The sequence below is a fragment of the Poecilia mexicana genome, unplaced genomic scaffold (assembly GCF_051168715.1).
Source record: "Poecilia mexicana isolate PSO_F unplaced genomic scaffold, ASM5116871v1 scaffold_15, whole genome shotgun sequence".
Lineage (NCBI taxonomy): Eukaryota > Metazoa > Chordata > Actinopteri > Cyprinodontiformes > Poeciliidae > Poecilia > Poecilia mexicana.
The window spans coordinates 25678934-25700856 of NW_028263384.1; the positions used below are offsets into that span (position 1 = coordinate 25678934).

Below are 21923 nucleotides of genomic sequence, written 5' to 3' on the forward strand. Positions count from 1 at the left end.
AAAAAAAAAGAAGCTATTGTTTAAATGTAAGCTCTCGGCTCATTGAGGTCGAGGGAATCAGAGTTCGAGCTTGAGTGCAATGCAGCCACTAGTAGGACAGGATGAAGACTTAAGTCCTCGCCCTGTCCACCCCTGCAGGCTCTCAGTATTTATAGGGAGTGTCACCAGATGACCTTTTCAGCACCATCAACACACGCGCTTAGACACAACTATGCTCCCATGCTCCATGAGGAAGATTGGATGGAGTGGCCCTGAACTCCTACTCCCAGATTTATGGACCATTAGAACAACACAGGCAGGGCAGGAGAGGCATGTTGAATCCAACGATGTGAGGGAGGGGTGGGGGGCGTTTATAAATATCTGGGAATCCATTTGAGCTTGTAATAAAATAGCCCGAAGCATCGCAGGCTGCTGTAGCCCCATATTTTGTTGTGTTGCAGTGGAACTTCATAAACACGTCTCGCAGCCAGAAAGGAAAGTTGTTTGATCTCAGACTGAAATGAATTAACCCAGATGTTACAAGACGCACAGGGATATTTTTAATGGCTTAACTCTGAGCACGCAAACAGGCTTAGATGTGTGGGTGAAATTAATGCGGTGAATAGCACGACTATTAGACACTTAGGTCACAGAGGATACTACAGTCTGGAAAAATATGGGATTTGACAAAAACATGAACATTTACAGGTCTGGGAAAGTACGAAAAATGTGGAAAACATTTTGTATTTCCAGACTTTATTTTCTGTTACATTGTGTAAATCATCCATTCGTCCGTCCGTTGTCCATCCTTCCTTCCTTATATGAATCCATCTCTCCATTTTTACACCCATCCTTCCATCCATCCACGTGGGTTTTATATTCATCCATCCATTTCTATCTCTATCTAGCTCCGTTTTTATGTCCATTTTTATATTCATTCACTTTTATATCATCATTCATTCATTCATTCATTCATTCATTGTGTGCAGATTATCTATATACTGTAGCAACATGTACAGTAAATTTAAAGCAAACTTTTGTATTTATACTTCAAAACTCTGGAAATTTGAGTCTGAAAAAGTTTGAAAACTTGTCAAACACATGTAGGAATCCTGGGAACTATCTGAAAAACTACAAAGTTTCCTCCATGGAGGATGTAATCTAATGTAGCCGTGTGTGTGTGTTTTTTTCTCCCCCCTGCAGAGCGGAGACTTTCTGACTGTGGACAGATGTAAAGTCCAGGGGAGTCGATATCAAGATGACAGCATCACAGAAACGTCTGTTGGGGTATGTTTTTGGAACAGCGGCACATAATTTAAACCAAACCCCTCTGGAGCATCTCTTTCTCACATTTACTCCTTCCAACCGTTCGCTTTTCACTTCACCGCCTCCTCCTCCCTCGGGCCTTTGAGAAAAAGAAACAAAGAGAGGGAGTGTGAGAGGGCAGACAAAGATAACTCTGAATGATGAGGACTGAGAGAGGTCCCTGAGTTTCCTGCTGTTTTCTTGCTGCTGGGTCGGCCTAACCTTTTTCATTCAGCCGTGGCTCCCCCTCCGAGCACAGGGCGGCCGTCTCAGCAATCTGCTTCACTAAACCAATTTGAAGCGAATATCGAAGACGTTTCTTCAGCCAGCTGCTAACAAACCACAGCTTTTTATCTCCTTCGTCACGGCGGGCATTTAGAATTGCCAAAAACCCTCAGCAACTTGAGCCATGCAAAGACACGAGCAACATCTTATTTTGTTCTCCAGATCCCCTGGTAGACAGAGCAGACACTGCTGGAGATTAATGAGCTAGGTTTGATTCCCGTAAAAGATGTTTTTCCAATATAAAGCTTATTAACGAGGAAGAAAAATTACTACTTTTAAAAATTAAAAAATTTGTTTCAGATATCACTTCCATTATTTATTTTGGGTCAAATCCAAGCCGTTTGGGCTTAAAAGGGACACCGACTTAAATGTCATTTTGCTCTCGTTAGGTCATAAAATAAAATGCATAAACCTGTTTAAATTATCTGATAATACACTGAGACTTTTATGCAATGAAAAGTTCTAGGCTTAGGGAGAATTAAGAAATCTAAAATAAATGTAATTTCAAAAGCTATTAGAAGAAGATATTAGAAACTATCATGTTGTTCTTTTGAAAACTCCCAGTATTTCACAAGATTTACAGACTGTTTGCCTGTCTCATTATCTAAAAAATATGTTAGTTTTTTTCTTTATTCATCTATTTGCCCACATTCCTTCCACTTTGGTTTATGGATTTTTTGCATTGCAGTTCTAAGCTAGTGCCACTTAACATATCACAAATGTATTGTTCTCTCAATGTGTGAATCTTTGCACACATTGTGAAGAACTGCCTGAACTGCTATAAATGTTAATTATTAGCTAATGTTTTATTATTAACTAAACACTTTTTTGATTCAACATTAAAAGATTTTGAGGGTAAAGACGTGCTGCGGTGGTGAAGTCATAAAGAAACTACAGCTAAGTTGTTTCCATTCTGAAACATCAGATGTAAGCTAGAAGCTAATTTTTCAATGAAACCTTGTTTAGATGGAAATAAATAACTTTTTTTTTTGCATTAACTCAATTGTTTGTTCATAATATGAGGTATGTGTTTCAAATTAACCAAATGCAGAAAGATGGACATTGAATTATTAGATTATTGTTTATTTATTGCAAGTCCATATAATCATCACAACATTCAGTATTACTGTCACATATCACATGTTTTCCTAATGTTATGCAGCCATAGTTTGGTCGCTGTAGAAATTAATTTATTAATGAACTTATGTATTTGTCCTTGTATAACGAGCTAAAAAAAAGAGTTGAAGATTGGAAAATAGAAAAGTATGGAATCTGGTTATGAAATATGCTTAATAACTCTGGTTACTCCTCCTCTTTATTTCAGGTCCAGGAGCCAGAGACGGAAAACAGTGGATCTGGAGTCGGGGAGGCTAACAGCTGGGATGTCAACACTGAACGGATCCCCAGCACCGTCGGCAAGCTCTGCAAAACAGAGTCACAAAACCACATGTCACCCAGGTGAGCGGCTCACCACTGCATCCGAGAATAAACACAATAATCCGATCCTACTCAACCCAACATCTGCATCTAACTATGCAAGTTAACCAGAATGAGTCCATGTGGAATAGGTGCTTTCCTTTTTTTATTCACAAGTTGAGTCCAGATTCTTAGATTTCTTGTTCTCTCTGCCGGTCATACGTTTTGAGCTGGTTGCGTTTTGCATTCTCAGTAAAGTGGAGAACAGGCTGCAGAGGCGTCCTCGCAGCACCTCCATGAAAGACAGGCAGAACTCCAAGGCTCAGAGCGACAGGACCAGCAGCATGGAGAGCGAGTGTTCCCCAGATTCCCGGCTTATAGCGCAGGTAAGCGTCGCTCTTCTGTAAAAACATTAACGGGTCTTTGTCTCCATTTTCTTTGGCTGATGCACGTGCTTGTATCAGTTTCAGAGTCTCTGCTCCTCGTTTTTCTCCAAGGTTCCCAGGAAGTCCGTGTACGACCAGCTAAACCAGATCCTCATCTCAGACGAACGCTTACCAGAGAGCATCATTCTCATTAACACTACAGAGTGGCAAGGACAGGTGTGTTTTTCCTTAAATAACATTTCAGAACTTCTTTTAATCTGTTCATAAAATAGCACTGGGTTTCTATAGTCTGAGTTTTCTTCATCTTCTACTCAGAATTCTTATCTATTCACCCATTTCTATTTAAAGCCTTGCCACTGCAAAAGCATATAAATTAATCAAAATCCTTTGTATTTTAACAAGAATTATTGACAATGAAATCTGAAAATTATTGTCTGGGGATTTAAGAAGTTTGACTATGGATGGGTGATATGGAATTAAAGTTTTATCTCAATACTTTATGGTGCTATTATGATAACAGTAAAAGTGATAATAAGAACTATTTTACTCTTTTGTAAATGTATGGCTGTGAGTGCATGATGCAACAATCATGGCCCCACAAACGCAAATACAACTCTTGAAAAACATAAACATTTGTAAAACGCTTCTTTAGGATACTAGTCACATAAAATAGTGTCATTTATATTACTAAACATTTAATCCTATTTTTACATTTATTGATGCTCTCATTGAACAAAAAGTGGAAAAAATAGTACAAATAATAATCTCAACAACACATAACATTGTTGATTGGAATTTATTGTGACAACAATAAATCATGATAAGAAATGTATCACAATAAATGATAGTTTTGACACAAATAATCTGTAGAAACCCTTCTTATAGAAACAGGGATCACAAAGAGCATGATTTAGTCGCATTATGTGTCATAATGTGAGCCAACCCGACGTTGGCTCACATTATTTGTGAGCAACGTTGGGTTGTGGTACAATCCGACGTGTCTTTCATGCATTGGTTGTGCAGGAGGTTTCTCAGATTGTCCTGCTTCTGCTGTCCTTCAGACGCAGTCTCGCTTACCCATTAACCCATTGTGTCCCTCTCATGTGCGTTTCTGTGCAGTACGTAGCCGACCTGCTCAATGAACAGGGCCAGCCCATTGTCTCCACGTGCTCTGCTGCCGACGTGCAGGCTGCCTTCAACACCATCGTTACGCGCATCCAGAGATTGTGAGTCGCCTGCACACGTGCACATACATGCTTTGTTTGTATGAAACGTTTAATCAGGGAGTGTTATTCCCCTCCCTAATTTGGATTAAATCTTGCCAATCTGCGTTTGTTTACGGAGGCTTCTCCTCAGAAGATTCCAGGTTGCTTCTGCTCATCTGGCTGATGTGTTTTTGTTTGTGCAGCCGTCGTTTGAAAATCTGCTGTTTTCAGACGAGTTGCCGTTTTCAGTGTTCGTCTGTTTCTAAATCCGTCGTCTCTGCTTGTCATCTCCACAAGCTTTCAAGTCATTTTTAGGCAAGGTTATTTTTTATAACCTCAAACAGAAAGTCAAAATGAAAAGGGGAAATATTTTAGAATGTCATCAGCATAACAATAAAAATACTGTACTTTATAAATATTGATCTTGTATAGAGCACCCTGATATAATGACGTCTTTGCCTAATAACTGGATGACAAAAAGTCTCTTATCATTAATGAGGAATTCCAACCTCGTTTCTTTTGGTTTAATTCAGCTAGAGGGTCCAGTTTCAGCTGGACTTAAAAAGGTAACACTATTTATAAAGATTTTTTTTAGTGGCAGGATCAAAAGAGCTGCTTAAATAAAGTTGAAAAAGTCTTGCAGATACTTTTAAGCCCTCAGTGCTGTAAAATCTGTTTGATACAATGTGGCTCTTTGGGGAAAATAACAAAGCTGACCTGTTTTAAAGCAACAATCCTGTAGAGATACAAATCTTTCTTTCAGGCAGGCTTTAATTTTTCACACATCTCTGACCTACATTTCTTAAAGCCAGTTTTGTTTTGTTTTTTCTGTTTAACTCACTGCCTCCTTTATTTATCACCTTCCAGCTGCAACTGCAACGCTCAGACACCACCGACAATAAAAGTGGCCGTTGCAGGCGACCACAGTTACCTCAGCACCGTCCTGAGGTTCTTCGTGGAGCAGCTCGCCAATAAAACCCCGGACTGGCTCAGTTACATACGCTTCCTCGTTATTCCCATCGGTACGTCGACCGGAGCTGAGATTTAACCTGAAGATGCCGCATGTATGTAACCGAGTCTGCATGCAGGTTCCCATCCCCTGGCGAAGTATGTGGCCTCCTTCGATAGCCGCTTCAACAACATCTTCATGGACACGGCTTGGAGGGAGCTGTTCTGCAGGACGGAACGGCCCACGTCAGGTAGGACTCGACGCTCCAGACTCGGGCTGAAGGGAAAGTCTGTGTGTCTAATGCGCAGCTAACTTGAAAGGGAAAGAAAGTGAGAAACTGGGTCAGAGCTCAGGTCATGAGCTGCTGAACAGAGGAGGGGATTTCTGTCTGTTGCAGCAGATGGTTTTTGATCAGGTAGTGTTTTCACACCCTGCAAAACATCTTAAGAACCAGGTTAAAATAGCATCACACATCTTTTTTTTTCATATTAGACATATTTTATGTATTTTTCTTTGACTTTGTATTTTGCTTGTTTTAGAAGCGATTTATTGTTTGTGAACTTGAACATGAACGTATGACTGCACTCATCCAATCGTTTTTAATCCACTGTCTCATGATCACTTCTAAAGTATCAACGAGCCCGGCTACCAAAATCCTTCTCCGCTTTTTATCTTCCTTAATTTCAACCTCAAAGAGAGTCACAGTTTTTCTCACATCGTGTTGAGTCATCGCTAAGGAGCTAATGAAAGCAGGAAGGCTTGGCATCCTTTTTTTCTCCAAATCTTTTATCCTTAACAGAAGCTGCTTTAACAACCCACCACTCTTTTATTTGTTAAGCAGTCTGTCAGATGTGTGCTTCGCCTGTCTGTATTAACCCACATTTGGAAGACTGTAAATAATTAATGTTCAGTCTCCAAGCAATCTGATGTATGTGGAGATGTAGACTCTTGTTGATCTGACATGAATGTAGAACTCAGGCTCTCTCTCTGTTCTAGAAAGTTCCGAAAAATGTGAGGAAGGAGAAATATTTGTATTTCAAGACTTTTATGTTGGATTCTACTTAAAAGATGCACATCTATCCATCCATTGCCTAGATTTATCAGTCGATCTGTTCCACTTATCTAAGGCTAAAACGATTAATCGCGATGAATTGATTATTGAAATAAGAATGAGGACTGGTGTGGTGTGTGCACCATGCGCTCATCTGTCTCTCTTTATTGATGATCCGTCTTTCTTTCCCCTACAGACAACATAGATGTAGCAGGACGAATTATTCAGTATCTAGCCGGTGCCAACGTGTCCCACCAGTTCCCCATCTCAGAAGCCATGCTCACCTACAAACAGAAGAGGTAAACCTGGATTACTTGCGTGTTTTCAACCATATTCATACAGCATCTGTATGCATGTTTATATCTGTGCTTTTTATGCAATCCAAAAATATAATTTCTAATTCTAATTCTGACCATCATTGCAACTCGAGCTCTTAAAGTTAATATCCATTAAACTGCATGAAGGCAGTGCTTGAATTGCTTACAAACATTCAGCTTTTGCATATTGAACTGCTTCTTTGTGATGACATACATTGGAAGAGCCCAACGTGGATTCTGAAATTGACAAGAAGATTAACAAAAACTTGTACCCATTGTTTTTTTTTTGTTTTGTTTTGTTTTTTAACCACCCTTCCCGTCTTAGTGAGCACAGCTTCCAATTGGTCAGCAGGTTCTAAAACCAACACAGTTTTTAACTGTTGCATTCCTTCTCCTCCCCCTTTCCCTCTTTGGTTTGCTTTCAAGGAAAAGAAGTCTGTATTTTGATTTTTATATCAGGTATCTAACTCGGCTCTTTTTGTTTGACCTTTTTTATTCCCTCTCCTCCATTTGGCCTAAGCTCCTCGCTGTGTCTTTACATTTCCCTTTTCACACACTATTATACGTCTAACTTCACTTTGTCCTGACCCGTGTCTCTGGTTTGCTGTGACTTTGATTCCTGCTCTGTCGTCTGTGTTGTTGCTGTGACGATTTGCCTAACAACCTTTAAGACAAGCCTTTAAAAAATGAAGTTGGTGTTCTAACACGCAGCCAGCGATAAAGTACCATAAGAATCGTAAAGACTGTGAGAACCAGGTGCTTTCTTTGAAGGCGGGACCATCTGTAGGTAGAAGAGTCAAACCATTTGTCACATTTTTGTTTATCTATTTCTGCTTTTTCAGCTGTGTGTGACTAAATTCATGATCCTATGACCCCAGTTGACCTGCAGAAAGACGGTTCTTCAGTTGTTCGCATCTGAAGTGTACTTTGATACACCTGGTTTGATTCTGAAATAATGCGAGACATTTTTACAATTTTTGATAATATTTTGTACTTAATGCACACATATTTTAGAACATTGAATTTGGCTGAATATATGCAAATTATGTTGATACATGAGCCATTTAGAGCAAGATTGATATGCGATCACTTAATGGATGAGGTGGCAAAAACTCACAAAGATACATAAACAAAGTCACACAAAAAAATATATCAAATAGCCAAAAACTAAATGACCAATTTTGTTTGGAAATGCATGAAACCTAAATACTAACATGTATGTTGATGAATGCTGTGAAAATAACTGAAAAAGACCCTGCTTTGTGAACTGTTGGAACATCAATAAGGAACATGATGACCACTGAAAGGTGGAGTAAAGAACCGATTATTTCTTCCTCAGCACCTGTTTGCAGGTGGGATATTCAAAACACAAGAAGAAAAACTGTCATTCAGCACCACTTCAAAGAAACAGTGCAAAACAAGATTATGTTTCACTAGCTCATAAAAACACATACATTTAAAATCAATAGCAAGTATTAAAAATAAACAAATATCCAATCATTGCACAAGAGAAATGTTGATTGCACTGATATGTTTTTCACAAACTTGTAAAGTAATGTACAAAAAAGCAGCTATTTTACTGTTCAACAGTCTGAAAAACAATTCCTAAGAACCTGCGCCTCAGGCTACAGTATTGTCTACCTGAGGGTAGCGTACAGGCCGTGGTTGGGGTGTGAAGTGTTCCTGAGGAGGTATTTTCCCAGGATTAACATCAAACATCAGGCAGCGAGTGAAGACTTTGTCCTCAAATAGACGTAGAGATGGAGGTTGTTCCTGCTTCTCAACCTGAAAGTTAAGATCCACGAAACATCAGCAAGTGTTGGTTTGACAAGGGCCAGATTGTGATGGTTTGATGAAAATTTCAGAACTACTGCTACTGTAGCTCAAATTGCTGGTTCTGATAGAAATGTGAAGGGTGCAGATGAGTCCGGATGAAGCACAGTGAGCTTGAAGTGTTCACTTAAATTGCCCCATGTGAAGAAGGCCTGATGGGCCCCACTTCTCTACTTACACAGGTTTAAGAACCCACTGGTGGATACCATGGCACACCTTCAGAGGTTTAGTGGAGTTCATCAGGGCTGTCTTGGCAAGAAAAGGGAAACCAATGTACTTCTGGTAGGCAGCCATAATGTTACAGCTGATTCTTCAGTGGAAGATTTTACCACATAGGCAGGGCCTCCATAATTATGTGGTAACGTGAAAAAATAAACTCATCCTTTATCACAGTACCATAATCTGAACCAGAACAGCTGAGGGAAAAAAACAATCTTTAAGTACATTTATTCAGCAGGAGAAAAATGATGAAATAGTTGTTATAAGTACAATGTTGAGCTTTGTAAATCAGCAAATGTCTACAAGATTGCCTGTTCTTGACCATGTGTTCAATCAAAACAATAATAAAATTTAGAGAATGATACCAGCGATGAAAAATGAATAAATCTCCAAAGTTCACTGCAGCAGAGTGGTATCTTGGAGTCACTTATCCCCCGTTTCCATTGAGCTCTATGGCAGAGGTATTTTATGGTCTGGCGTACTCAGGAGACTCTCGCGGGGCAGGCGTCATGCTAGCATGGCATCATTCCAGTGCAACAACAAACATGACGCACGAGTATGTCTCAAGCAGTTATGCTTTTCTGACTCCCAACCAATGGAAAGCTCCGCCCCTACCGCACCGCACCATCGTCCTATGAACCTACTACCACTGAAGGAGGTCTGGTAACGGCTGTTTTTACAGTGGAAACAGACGTAGTGGCGAACAGCACCGGTGACATATGCCGCTTTCGACCCATCTTAACTAGGAATGGCAGTGATAGGTGGGTGCTGCAATGTGTTTAACAACTGCTCAGTTCATGATGTGTGAAGCTTCTCAGCACTGTTACTTTGGTTGGTTATTTTCTTTCTTACTAAAATCTCCTGAAACAGATTTAGAGCATCACTGTGTTGAAACCATCCATTGGATGATTGTTTTGTGAGGAAGTTGCTTTGCAGATATTGCAACTCCTGCTGGCAATTCCCCAGTCAGTTTAGGAGTTGCACTGTTACCTCCTGGTTGTCTTGAGTGCATTTTGGTTTTTTCTTTTGTTGCCTGGGTTTCTGTTTATCTTAATGAGAGGCTCCGTATTTTTTTGTTTTAATCTCTGCAGAGGCATGCATTGGTAGAGCTTTTCCTTTTACTCATTGCTTAAGAATCCATAAATAATCCCAACTGTTTGAAGAGATTTTGAGCCAACATGAAATGCTCTCTTTAGTTACGGTTGTAAGGAGCGGTCTTCATTTTCATCTCATTGTAAGGTGACATCCCCTCCCAATAAAATCCCATATTCCACCTGAGTCATTTCAGCTGCGAAGGGACATGGTGAAAGCCATTCCTAAGCCATCTCTCCTCCAAGAGCATTGAGTGTTCATCTGCACCTTTGGACTGTTGAAATGCTTAGACACCTTTTCCCACCCTCACAGCATTCTCGCTCTTTCTCTCCTCACAGCCCGGATGAGGATTCCTGTCAGAAATTTGTGCCATTTATTGGGGTAAGGATTCGCTTTTCCATTCCAGATGCGTTACGGTTGAGACATGTCTGTTGTGTTTTCACACTGAAGCCTGTTTGCTCTTGCAGGTTGTGAAAGTTGGAATAGTGGAGCAAAGCCTTTCAACCTCAAGTAGGAAACTATTTTATTTTAGATTTGGTCATATTTGGGACTTTGATGTGTGTAAATGTTTAAGCTTTTTTTTGTTCAAAATATGAAGACATTATTTTTTATTTTCATAAGACAAGACTTAAAGTACTTATTTTATTTCTCACAGTGGATTCTGATGATGCGATGGGAGGCAATACCAGCATCATGTCTTCCCCACCGCTCCCATCGGCTGGCCCGTATGGGAAGGAGATTGGGAGTACCCCACCGCAGTCTCCCTCTGTGTCCACTGCCCTGTCAGGAGCTGGGTACAAAGCATCAAGTTTTACTGGCTTGCGTTTTATTTTTTGTTTTGTTTTGTTTTGACCTCGCTTTCTTCCCCTGTAGCTCTCCGTGTTCAGGCAGTGAGGTTATGGGGCTCCAGGTGGACTACTGGACCTGGCAAGGCTCGGAGAAGAAGAAAGAGGGCGAGAAGAGGGACGTGGGACTGAAGAACACCCTCAAGTGCAACTTCCGGTCGCTACAAGTCAGCCGCCTGCCCTGCGGAGGGGAACTCACTCCTCCACCCAGCATGGCCATGACTGTGGTCACCAAGGAAAAGAACAAGAAGGGTACGCTCACCTATTGGTATTTAGCAGCTCTGAATTTAGCTATTTAAGCTGGACTTTAGGCTCCACACGCAGAAATAAAGATGGTCGTTTTACACTTCCAGTAAATTGTACTTTCAAGGGTATCTAACCAATTTAGCTAGTTATCTATGTCTCACCAACTCTAGATGGTGTTAGCTTGCTATGTTTTGAAAAGAAAGATTTGAGCTAAGACACTGCTTGGATTTTATTCCTCTACAGTTGTGCATCAGATTGCTCTATAAGCCAAAAATGGGACTATGTTGCAGGATAATTCACTTTATTTTAGACATGACGCTTGTAATTTACTTCGTTCACGTTTGACAAAGCCTCCCTGTTTTCCAAACTGAGTGTAATGAAGCAATGTTTGCTGCAGGTGAGATGCTGCCCAACAAGTCCAATAAAATCTTTTTGAAAATAGGCTCCAGGATGAGTTTGGAAAGAAAAAATGCAGTCTGGATTATTTACCTGCTCTGATTTATTTATTTTTTTCTCATCCATCAATTATCTATTCTTCTATTTGACCATTCATTCATTCATTCGTCCTTCTTGTTTGTGGTTTTTGCTGCTTTTGTATTCAAAGCTTGATCTCTGTAGAAATATTTGTCATATCGGTAAATTAAGTTCCCAGGCTTGGGGGGAGAAAGTTTGTAGAGTAAACCTGCTCTGACTGAGCTCACGCTTTCTGCCTTCTCAGTGATTTTTCTCAGCAAGAAGCCCAAGGAGAAAGAGCTGGACTCTAAGAGCCAAGTGATCGATGGCATCAGCAGGTTGATCTGCACAGCCAAGCACCAACACACAATGCTGAGAGGTAAGGCGCTCTAGGCTGCACTGCCACCCGCTGTTTATTTTACGCAATAACAGCAGACCAACTTCTAGTCTTATGCATTTGTCTCACAACTGTTTGGTCCTTTTAGTCAACATTGATGGCGTGGAGTGGAACGATGTGAAGTTTTTCCAGCTCGCTGCCCAGTGGCCAACGCATGTCAAGCACTTCCCGGTGGGAATCTTTGGTTACACGAAGCCGGTGTGACCCCGCCCGGCCACCGTCCGGCCCAGCACCAGACTCTCAGCTGCACTTGTCTTACCCAGAGGGCAAAGAGAATTATATACAAACCCAACAGGGCCCCCGGAAGTAAAAAGTAAAAGTTTTCCTGTGGAAATCTTACAGACTTAAAACCACGTGTTCAGTATACAACAATTCATGTCGTTTGTTTGATGTTTTTGATGTTGTTGGGTGTTGCTGTTTTGGGTTTTTTTTTTTTTTTTTTTACACACTACGAAAAGAACAATTTTGTAAGATCTGTGGATATTTTGAGGTTTTCGACAAATTGCCACATTTCAGTAATGGCAGCTGTGTTTGCACTTTGATTTTTGTTAAACATTTTATTATTTCTGTGAAATCCTACATTTATTGTTACTCTATAGACAATGGAGGAGTGTGATGGTGACGTGCAGTGGCGTGTGTGAGATTGTTACCGACCGTGTTTGTGTTTGCTGTTGAAAGTTGGAATATTGCTGTGAATCTAGATGGAATCCTTCTCTTATAACTCGGCTTTCTTACTCGTCCCTTTAATTCTTTTGAAAAACTTTTGTAGGAAGGAGCGCAAAGTTCTTGTTGCCTTGTTGCTTTGAAGCACACTAAAGCAAATCAAGACAAAAAAAAAAGACATTGGAAGGTAGCTATGATGAATGTAGCTATGTTATATTTGTAACCTGTCAGCATTGGTGAGTGCATTCAGACTGTACAGTAACAACCACTTAGAAGCAGGGTAAACAAAACGTTATTTCAACCCTGGACAGCTAAACGCCAAATTTAGTTGCAGCTGAACGACTTGTCTTGTAGTTTCCCAACAGGTGTTTCAATTTAGCTTTCTCTGACATGTTTCAGGATGTAAAAGCATTTATCTAGTAAGCATAACCACCCTGCGTTCGACTAGATATGCTAAGTTAACCTGAAGTACTTTAGCTAATGCTGGACTGTGCAGTGATGTGCCAAAGTTGGTTTTTACGGACTGTTCACAAGAGCTCTTTCTTTAGCCAAAATTCAGATTGTGTGATTCTCAAAACTGAAACTGTGCATTTAATGCGTCTGTGGTCCCTGTGGAGATCAGTATTAATATTACTGAATTGCTAATTTAGACTTATGTAAGTGTTAACACTCCATATTTGGTCAAACGTCAACTTAGATGGGTGCATGTCCTAACCAAGCAGTTACAAGTTGTGTTTTTGAGTACAGCTCCGCCGTGGCTGGTCGGAGAAAAACTGCAAGGATCTGGGGTTTAGTGTTGCGCGAGGGAGAGTTATACAGTGCCAAGTATTCGTACTCTGACTTTTTCGCATTACGCTACATTGCAACCACAAACTTCAATGTGTTTTAATGGAAGCCATCCCAGATTCCTTTGCTTTTAGCTATGTGAAGAGATCTATTTCCTGGTTACAGCAGCTAAATAAATTGGGTCGTCTTGCTGGATTGTGAGCCTCTGCCACCTTCTAATAGCTTGACCTTTAGCAGCCTTCCTCTCCCTGTTGAAGAAAAGCCTTCCCAGAGTACAATGCTGCTGCCACCAGGTGTCACAATGGGGATGATGTGCTCACAGCAAGCCAAAAAGATGATTTTGAACCTTATTCCATGTTTCCCCACATCCCCTACATCGCTCTGTTGTGCACTCTTGCATAAATGTCAAATTTCTGGAATGCATGACGAAATCTGAACAGATTTTCCTACGTGAGCTCCAGCTCGTCCAGTTACATTGCATTTTATTTAGGGACGTTTGAATACAAAGTTTGAATACCATATCTCGCATAGATGCACTGAAGTTTGCAGCTGCAACGTGGCAAAAAATGTGATCGAGTTCATGTGAAGCACTGTAAATAAAAGAGTTGACTGTAGTTTTGAGCGCTGTGCAAGTGTTCAGTTGCTTTTTAAAGTTATGATAATCCTACAGAGTTTGGCCAGATGTCCAAGTCCACTGCCTGTGTGTCTGCATTGGTGTGCTACAACGTTCGATGGTACTCCCTGAATAGCGTTATGTGAAAACTTTCGCAATAGGAAAACCTTTCTTTGGACAAAGGGCCTTCTGTTTGAGTTTGCTTTTTATAAAGTGAAGACTTTAAAGCTTTGATAGGCTGGCTTTTTTTTTTAATTACTGTATATAAATATTTACAGGATATACTATTGTGAATCACAAACCATCCCCCATTCCCCTCCACTAAATTGAAAGCACAAATAGTGAACTTTTATTTCTTGACATGAATGCCAAATATATTTCCAGAACTCCTAACTATGAAGTCGACAATGCAAACACTGTTGTGTTATTTCTCATATATTTCCCTCACTTTGTAATGCACTTTCATGTGGTTTTATACACATAGTAACTCTAATTGGGACACACTTTAGCTCAAAGTGTTTCAGATGTTATATTTGAAAAGGAAACCACTACCTATATGTATAGTCAAAAGAAGTTTTCTTTGTGTTGATGGGCTAACGTCCACTGATGTTTTGCCACCCCATGAACTCCCGGTCGTCTGTCTCTCCCTGTAACCTGCTTATTGAAGGAGTCTGTATCGACTCTCGGTCAGAAATCCAGATACTTCCTCACAGTTTTGCTGTTTTGAGGGAACCAGCCACATGGGTTAATTCCTTCCTAATACATACAAGCAAATTATAATCCTACTTTAGTGTATTTAACCTCAGTTTTCCCCTCCCGGTTCTACAGGTAGCATATGGGTGTTTTACAAGGCTGGATCAATGAGCAGGCATGCTCACTCTGTTACCACAACTCGGCAAAAGAAACTTCAAATATCAGTGTTACGCTTACAAAAACAGGTCAGAATCCAGTTAAACCATGCCATCTCATTGCTCCTGGTACTTGAACTGCCACCCAGTGTCTTTGCACAAACCCTATTTTAGATGACATGACAGTATTTTTAAATTTACCACTAAAAAAAAAAAATATGGGTTACTCTGCATGTTTTATTATAGATGTAAATATGTTTTGGATTTTTATATTGTTTTTTTTTTCTTTCCATGCTCTCACAAGCAGTTGTGTTTAATAAAATTTTTAATCTTCCGTACAAGCAGCTTGTCTTTATTAGTTGTTTTTCTTCCAGAAATATCACCTGCAGACCAAATACAGAGTAATTTTGTGTTAGTTAGCGGAGATCGATGGCAGGTTAACGTAGCTCTTCATCGGAGGTAGCGGTTTAATCTTCCGTCCCGCCCAGCCTCCTTTCCTCTTCCACAAGCCGCTGGATGGGCGGATCCCCAGCCACCGGTTGCGACCGGCTTTGCCGATGATCCGTTTGTTGTGGTCGATGTTTGACACGCGGCCCACCGTTACTATACAGGTTTCCAACACCTGTGTGTACCAAAACAGCATCGTTCAGTTCACATCACAGCAGAAAATTGTTCTAAATTTATGTAAAAAGACGACGTGGTTCCACCTCACCTGAACCTGCTGCTTTGAAGGGAGCTGAACGATTGCGGTCCCGTTTACTTTACGCAGCAAAACGCCACTTGTGCCTGAAAACGACATGAAACGAGTTTATATTATTATGACTGGTTGCGTTTCAAATACTTTGAAGATGACATCATTAATAGTTTGGCTAGCGCTAGCAGCTTCTACTTTCTAGTAACCTACCAGCTCCTTTCTGAAATATGTTACCTTGAACTTACTAATCAAAACCCAGAACTGTTATGCAACCCAACAGTTACTTTCTGGAACTTTGCTAACGTTTTTACGTTTTCCAGAAACCTAATTTTAATTTCCCCATAATATTTATGGACTTTGATAGAACCTTCCCTGAACTTTCATTAAACTTTACAGTTACAAAATGAAACCATCAGAATGCTATGGTTACTTTCTAGGACTTTCCTCAAACCAAATTGTTCCTCTTTGTATGTTAATTGTTCATTTCAATAAACATTCATAGAACCTAATTGTTACCTTCCTCGAACTTTCAAGAAACTTTGTTTGATTTATGAAATTTAATACATAGTTATGTAACTTAATGGCTAATTTTTTTAACTCTTATGGCATTTAATTGTTACTTTCCCAGAAAAAAGTCATAGAACTTAATTACCTTCTTTGAATGTTCATTAAGCTTTATGGTTACATTCCTTGTGGTTAATTGTTACTTTCTAAATACTGCAACTTAACCTTCCCCTGGCTACTTTCTAGAACTTCCCTAGGGACCAAATCGCTACCTTTTGTATTTTAATTATTTCCAATAAACATTCATAGAACCCTATGGTGAACTTATTTCATTAAGCTTTTTCATTATAATTATTAAATATAATGGTTGCTTCCTTGAACTTTACTAGAACTTCTTTGGAACATAGTTACTTTCCCAGAAAACCTTTTTAACCTGATGGTTGCATTCTGTCTGATTAATTTTCCCAGAACTTTATCTATGGTTCTTGGAGCATAAATGTTACTTTCTGTAACTTGATTTTTACTTCAAAACAGTCAACAAACCTTATGGTCCTAGAAATATAATTATTTTTTTAACTTTCCCAGAACCTTTGTGGAACTGTTACTTCACCAGCTTTCTCAGAGAATTCAATTAATGGATTATTACTTTCCAAAAATAATGACCTGGTAATGATCTGGTAAACTTCCCAAAATTTACCAGGTCAATTTTTGGGGCTTGGGTTTACTTTCCTTGAACTTGGGTAACTCTTCTAGAAAGTATCTTATAGGTCCTGGGAATTGACAGGCTGTATTATGCAGTGCTACTAAAATAAATCACAAATTATAGAGTACCTGCAGCACGTATGTACTTTGATCCTCTTCCTGGCTGAATCTCCAGGTTGTTCACTAGCGTCCCCACAGGAAGAGCCCCCAGTGGGTAAGCATCCCCTTCATTTGCTGATACTGCAAAGAGTTTCCAAAATGTTAATATTACCTGAAATGAGCCAAATGTCATCAACTACGTCAAGAATCTGAGACGAAGTGGTTCAGACCTGCCATGCGTCCAATGACACCAGATGTTTTAATGATGTCTCCAGCCTGCATTTTCTCAGTTGCAACGATCCATCTTTTGCGGTTGCCTCCTGCTAGCAGAGCGATATCAGCAGACCTTTACACAAAAACAGACAAATAAGTACAATTCATCTCTTTTTCTTTAAGCAGAAATTCAGTATGAGGAAATGATCTCACCTGCATGGATCGTAGCGCACCTCAACAACCTTCTCTTCAAAAGGCTGACCTTCTTTGTTGGGCTCATAGCGTAATCGCTGGAAGTCTACCCACCGGTGCTTCTGTTTATGGCCTCCACCAATTCCCCGTGTGCGAATCTTTCCTGGAAATAAGTGATCAGAAAGAAACACACACACAAAAGAAAAACACGATTTACAAACGTAAATAATGGAATGATGCAGGCCTGCTAGCACAGGCTGATATGAGGAATAGTTCAGATGTTTGACAAGAAACTGTCAATATATACAACCAACAACAGATCACAATTAATTTTCCACAAATGTCAACACACTGTTTTTAACAAGAAAAGATTCATAGTTATGCTTTTCTTTTTATTTTCTTTTTTTGAAGGCTAACAATACAAAATAAGGGTGGTTCTTGGAAAAAATGACAAATTTCCTGTAGTAGATTTAGTAGTAGTTTTTAAAACGTCATGTAACATTGGTGAAGAAGCTTTATTTAGCTGGTATGAGGGCAAAATTTGTTATTTGGATTGTAAATGTTGCAGATCCCTATCCTACACCAAAACATAAGCACTGTACAGACTTTTCAGATAACTTAAACATCCTATTTTATTTTTCACCTAAATGCTAAAAAAAATAAATAAAAAGGGGGGGGAAACTATAGAGAGAACATGAAGGAGAAGATGACATTATTCTTCAGTCTAACCTGTGTGATCTCTCCCTCCAGACTTTTTTATCCCAATTGGCCTTATGGTGTACTTATCCAACTGCTTCAAGTACGCCCTGTTGTGCTTCAGAGAGGCAGTGGTCAGGAAGCCTCTGCACTGGCTGACTGTACTGGCCACCAGAGTTCCCAGCTTCAGCTGAACGACCGGCGTCTACAAACACAAAAAGGAGATGCACAACTCGCTTGGTTGAAAGATAACCTTGGATGTAAAAGGGAAATAGTATTTATTTACCTGTGAAGAGAGCAGAGCAGGCTGGGAGAGGGTCAGAGAGCGCAGAGCTCGGGTCAAACATGACAACGCCATGATAGCTGGAGAGAGAGAGAGAATGCAATCACAAACCATTAAAATACATGAGTATTCCCATAAACACGATCTTAAATCAGGTTTTCAAGGCTGTAATTATATTTTTAAGAACCATACAAACACATTAAAACACGTACAGTACGCTAAATTAATATTTTTATTTTAATCCCTGATCAGTTATGGCAATATTTTTGAATTTTAACATCGTGGGATAATACTGACGAATTAGTAGCTTACCGACACCGATTAGAATGCCTTCCTCTTGCTTTCTGCTGTTTTATTTTTGGATTTTTCCGAGATTTTAAGTTAAATCTCACACATAACCCAAAACAAGCTTAACAACCAGCCTATGTTTTTAATCTTTTAATTATTTCATCCCAAACTTCAGCGTCCTTCACAGATCTGCACGCGATGTCTCGCACTGATGACGTAAGCAAAAGCGCCGAAGAAAATAATGTTTTGTTTTGTAAGATACTTAGTTGAACAAGTCACAAATCCATATCGCTCTCTGTTCAGCTAGGCATAAATATTCGTTTTTATATCGAGAATTATGTCATCATTCTGTAGTTTGTCAATGAGGCGTTGGGTCTGTTCCTTCCTAGTCAGCCGGGGGACGACTCGGGCAGAGGTGATTCAGAAACGGAATGGGAGGAGCTCCCCTCTTAAATGGAGGCTACAGGAGGCATCCAGAGAGACCTGAGCTGACTGTTTCATTCATCACTGACAACCTAAAAACGATCATGAAATAGGTCTCACAATGACATGAAATAATCATTGAGAAGGCCGGATATTTTCTGATACGTGAAGCAATGACCATCGTGTAGCTTTGCTGTTTAAATTTATTTAATAGAGTGGCTGATTGGACAATAAATTTCCATCTCTCCCTCTTGGCCCTTCCTCCTTATCCTCTACTGAGGTCATCAAAACAAGTTCTGATGTCTTTGGTTTTCAGTGTGCTTTGCCAAGGCCACCCCAAGATTGGAGGCTTTGAAAACTTTCTGTAGGCGACCTTTGCCAGGTAAATGCACATCCTTGAAAGGTTGAAAGGTTTAATACTCTATCATATATTTTCACAAACTTTGCTTAAATCAGTCAACAGCGCAGTGATGCCCTGACTGTTTCACTATTTGAAATAGATTGCAAACCACGCTTCCCTGCCGGCTGATGAATGGTGCACACCCACTCTCTGAACGCTGCAAATTTTCCATTCCGCCACAAGGAGGTAGCCTTGCGCTGTCTCGACCTGAAGATGTGGGCTTCAAGCCTTCAGGATCACAAAACTAAAACTTAATGTTTTATTCTTTTCTATTCTAAGAGTCTGCGTGCTAAAGTATTATTATTCTGATCTCATCTACATATCTGCCACAGAAAAAGCTCCGAATCGGATGAACTACACAAGAATGTCATGGTATCGATTTCATTCTGCCATAAGATTGGGAACATTGATAAGCACTTTAGAAGACAGTTTTTTCTTTATATATACTCGTACTGAATATTGTATGTAAGATTATATAAAGTACAATGTTGTTAAAAGTGCTGTTATGATATGGATAAAATGTTACATTTCTTTGTGTTTAAACTGTCCAGCAGTGTTCTTGTGGTTGATAAAAAGGGGTAATATTTTGGTCTTTTATACTAATCAAATGAATTCTGACTCCCCCCTCTGATTTCTGATCAAGATTTTGATCTCTGAATTTTGATTTTATGATTTTAATCTCAGAATTTTTTCTTTTTAGCAAGAATTCTGACTTTAATTTGCAACATTTAAAAGTGAATTAAATTCGACATGGGAAAAAAAGGGAAGTTTTCCTGCACAACTCACATTTGTGTCATTCCAGGTGCCTATCTTCAGTAAAATCAAAATTTTGAGATTAGAACCAGAATTCCCTAAAATGTTTAAAATTCAATTGATATAATTGTAAAATCTGACTTTTTCCTCAGAAATCTTTTTATTTTATTTTATTTTATTTTATTTTATTTTTTACCATTAGTGGAGCTAGTCCTCTGACTTTTCCACAGTTTCAGGACAGAAAACAAGACATGACGTCACTGCAAGCAACACAAGCCGCAGAGGCTTGTGGGAGATTTTTGCTGCGTTGGAGACATTTTGGATCTGAAAGGGGGCTGAGCTAGCCGTCAGTCCCAGCTCTCGGTAAGTGAAAAGAGAACAATATGACGACGGAAACCTAAATCTTGGGTGGTGTTTGTTTCAGTGAGTGTTTGAGTAGCGTTCCTTAAAGCCATGCTGTCCATAAATGGTCGACCTGACGCTGGAAACAGCTGGAAGTCGCAGCAAATAGCCAGGGAGTGGTGAAGCTAGTCACCGGTTAGCCAGCCAGGCAACCAGCGGAGCAGCAAACCGCATAAGATGACTTCAGTCTGTGAAGTTCGCTGTAACAACACAATTTTTCGCAAATAAATAAAACTTACGTTTTCAAAGCAAACTACTTGTGTATTACGGCATTTTACATGGGAAGAAGATGGTTAGACGTTGCAAAATGAAGCCACGTTTGTGATCCACGACGCTTGATTTTGTTGTTTTTAGTCCAGAGTTGTGTTTGAGTTCGATTATAGTTCAGTGTTTCCGCTTTAATGCGATTTTATATATTCAAAAACACTTTTTTTTGCCACGTCAGTGTCGCGCGGAGTCGTAAATATGTAATTACGTCGACATAACATAAAACAATAAACATAGTGAGGTGCAGTTATCACTCATTTCATAAAGGTAGAGAGGCTGATGTTGGGTCCAAGTGTTTATTGGTGGCGGACTGCGGTCTGACATATTTAAAGGTAAAATCAGCGCGAGTGATGGATGACTGTGGATGGTGGCACTTCTTGCTCTGCCACACCCTCCTGCATGCCTGTCTCTCCTTTGTGTCTGGCAGTGGTAGCGATTATACTGGATCAATGTTTGTCCGAGAATTAGAGGGAAATGATGAGGTCAGATTGTCTGGAAATGCATCTTTATGGAGAAAAATCTTTTTATTTATTTTTTTAATAGATTTTTATTCCATATTTAATATGTCCCACAGCTTTTTAGCATGTGCTTTGATGGACTTTCCACCTAAGCTTTAAAAAGGATTTGATGCTTAATTTGAGATGAATTCGTAAATTTCCATTTTGCCTTGATATTGAACTTACTAGCTGTATAAAGAAAACCAACAAAATGCTTGATCTGTGAGCAGCATCACTAAGTTGGTATGAAATTAGCAGAGTTTGTGGTGATTACATAGAGATGAAGACAACTGATTGATGCAAGCCAATAAGATAATTATATAAACACAAATAATGTGTGCAGAGATGAAACTATGGGTAGTCTCTTCTATTTGGGCTGCAGGGATACAAAATATTTTGTGATGGTACTATCAGTTGTGATAAATACAAATTTTTTTGCGCCGATTAGTCAAGTTGATAATTAATTTGGGGGAATTTTTCCCTCAATCACTAGTCAAATAACTCAAATCTCAAGTTGAATTACTCAGAACTTTTGATTTCCTGTCAACTTTTATGCTTTTTTTGTTGTTGTTTTAACAAAAGTCACCCACTGTAAAGGTTTAGGGATATATGCTTAGATGGA

The 21923-nt window shown here is 39.6% G+C and overlaps 3 protein-coding genes across 6 annotated transcripts in view; 2 read left to right on the forward strand and 1 right to left on the reverse strand.

Moving 5' to 3' along the window:
- The window catches only part of LOC106933308 (phosphofurin acidic cluster sorting protein 2), a 50716-nt gene extending 35487 nt beyond the window's left edge, over positions 1 to 15229 (forward strand). The window contains exons 11-25 of the mRNA XM_015012452.2: positions 1183 to 1266; positions 2894 to 3027; positions 3239 to 3371; positions 3483 to 3587; positions 4491 to 4597; positions 5444 to 5598; positions 5665 to 5775; positions 6773 to 6875; positions 7320 to 7352; positions 10376 to 10418; positions 10505 to 10547; positions 10693 to 10831; positions 10911 to 11134; positions 11847 to 11960; positions 12067 to 15229. Coding sequence (XP_014867938.2) covers positions 1183 to 1266; positions 2894 to 3027; positions 3239 to 3371; positions 3483 to 3587; positions 4491 to 4597; positions 5444 to 5598; positions 5665 to 5775; positions 6773 to 6875; positions 7320 to 7352; positions 10376 to 10418; positions 10505 to 10547; positions 10693 to 10831; positions 10911 to 11134; positions 11847 to 11960; positions 12067 to 12182 — 1644 coding nt within the window. The 3' untranslated portion in view covers positions 12183 to 15229. The remainder of the gene's footprint in view (positions 1 to 1182; positions 1267 to 2893; positions 3028 to 3238; positions 3372 to 3482; positions 3588 to 4490; positions 4598 to 5443; positions 5599 to 5664; positions 5776 to 6772; positions 6876 to 7319; positions 7353 to 10375; positions 10419 to 10504; positions 10548 to 10692; positions 10832 to 10910; positions 11135 to 11846; positions 11961 to 12066) is intronic.
- On the reverse strand, positions 15196 to 18928 carry mrpl2 (mitochondrial ribosomal protein L2). Its single transcript, XM_015012454.2, has 8 exons — positions 18584 to 18928; positions 18275 to 18351; positions 18022 to 18193; positions 17314 to 17455; positions 17118 to 17233; positions 16918 to 17028; positions 15601 to 15674; positions 15196 to 15510 (listed from the first exon to the last, which is right to left on the reverse strand). Exons 2-8 carry the CDS (start codon positions 18344 to 18346, stop codon positions 15301 to 15303), a joined length of 897 nt encoding a protein of 298 aa, XP_014867940.1. The 5' UTR covers positions 18347 to 18351; positions 18584 to 18928; the 3' UTR covers positions 15196 to 15300.
- Positions 18929 to 20399: 1471 nt separating this feature from the next.
- Positions 20400 to 21923, forward strand: part of klc1b (kinesin light chain 1b) — a 28690-nt gene continuing 27166 nt past the window's right edge. For all 4 annotated transcript variants that reach the window (XM_088013059.1, XM_088013061.1, XM_088013060.1 and 1 more), the window contains exon 1: positions 20400 to 20498. The gene's annotated coding sequence lies outside the window, so the exon portion shown is untranslated. The remainder of the gene's footprint in view (positions 20499 to 21923) is intronic.

Coding starts and splice junctions, on each gene's coding strand:
- mrpl2 (XM_015012454.2), bottom strand. CDS start 18,346: ATGGCGTTGTCATGTTTGACCCGAGCTCTGCGCTCTCTGACCCTCTCC. Junction 17,234..17,313: donor GTGCGCTACGATCCATGCAG/GTGAGATCATTT, acceptor TTTTGTGTAAAG/GTCTGCTGATATCGCTCTGC. Junction 15,511..15,600: donor CTTCAAAGCAGCAGGTTCAG/GTGAGGTGGAAC, acceptor TGGTACACACAG/GTGTTGGAAACCTGTATAGT.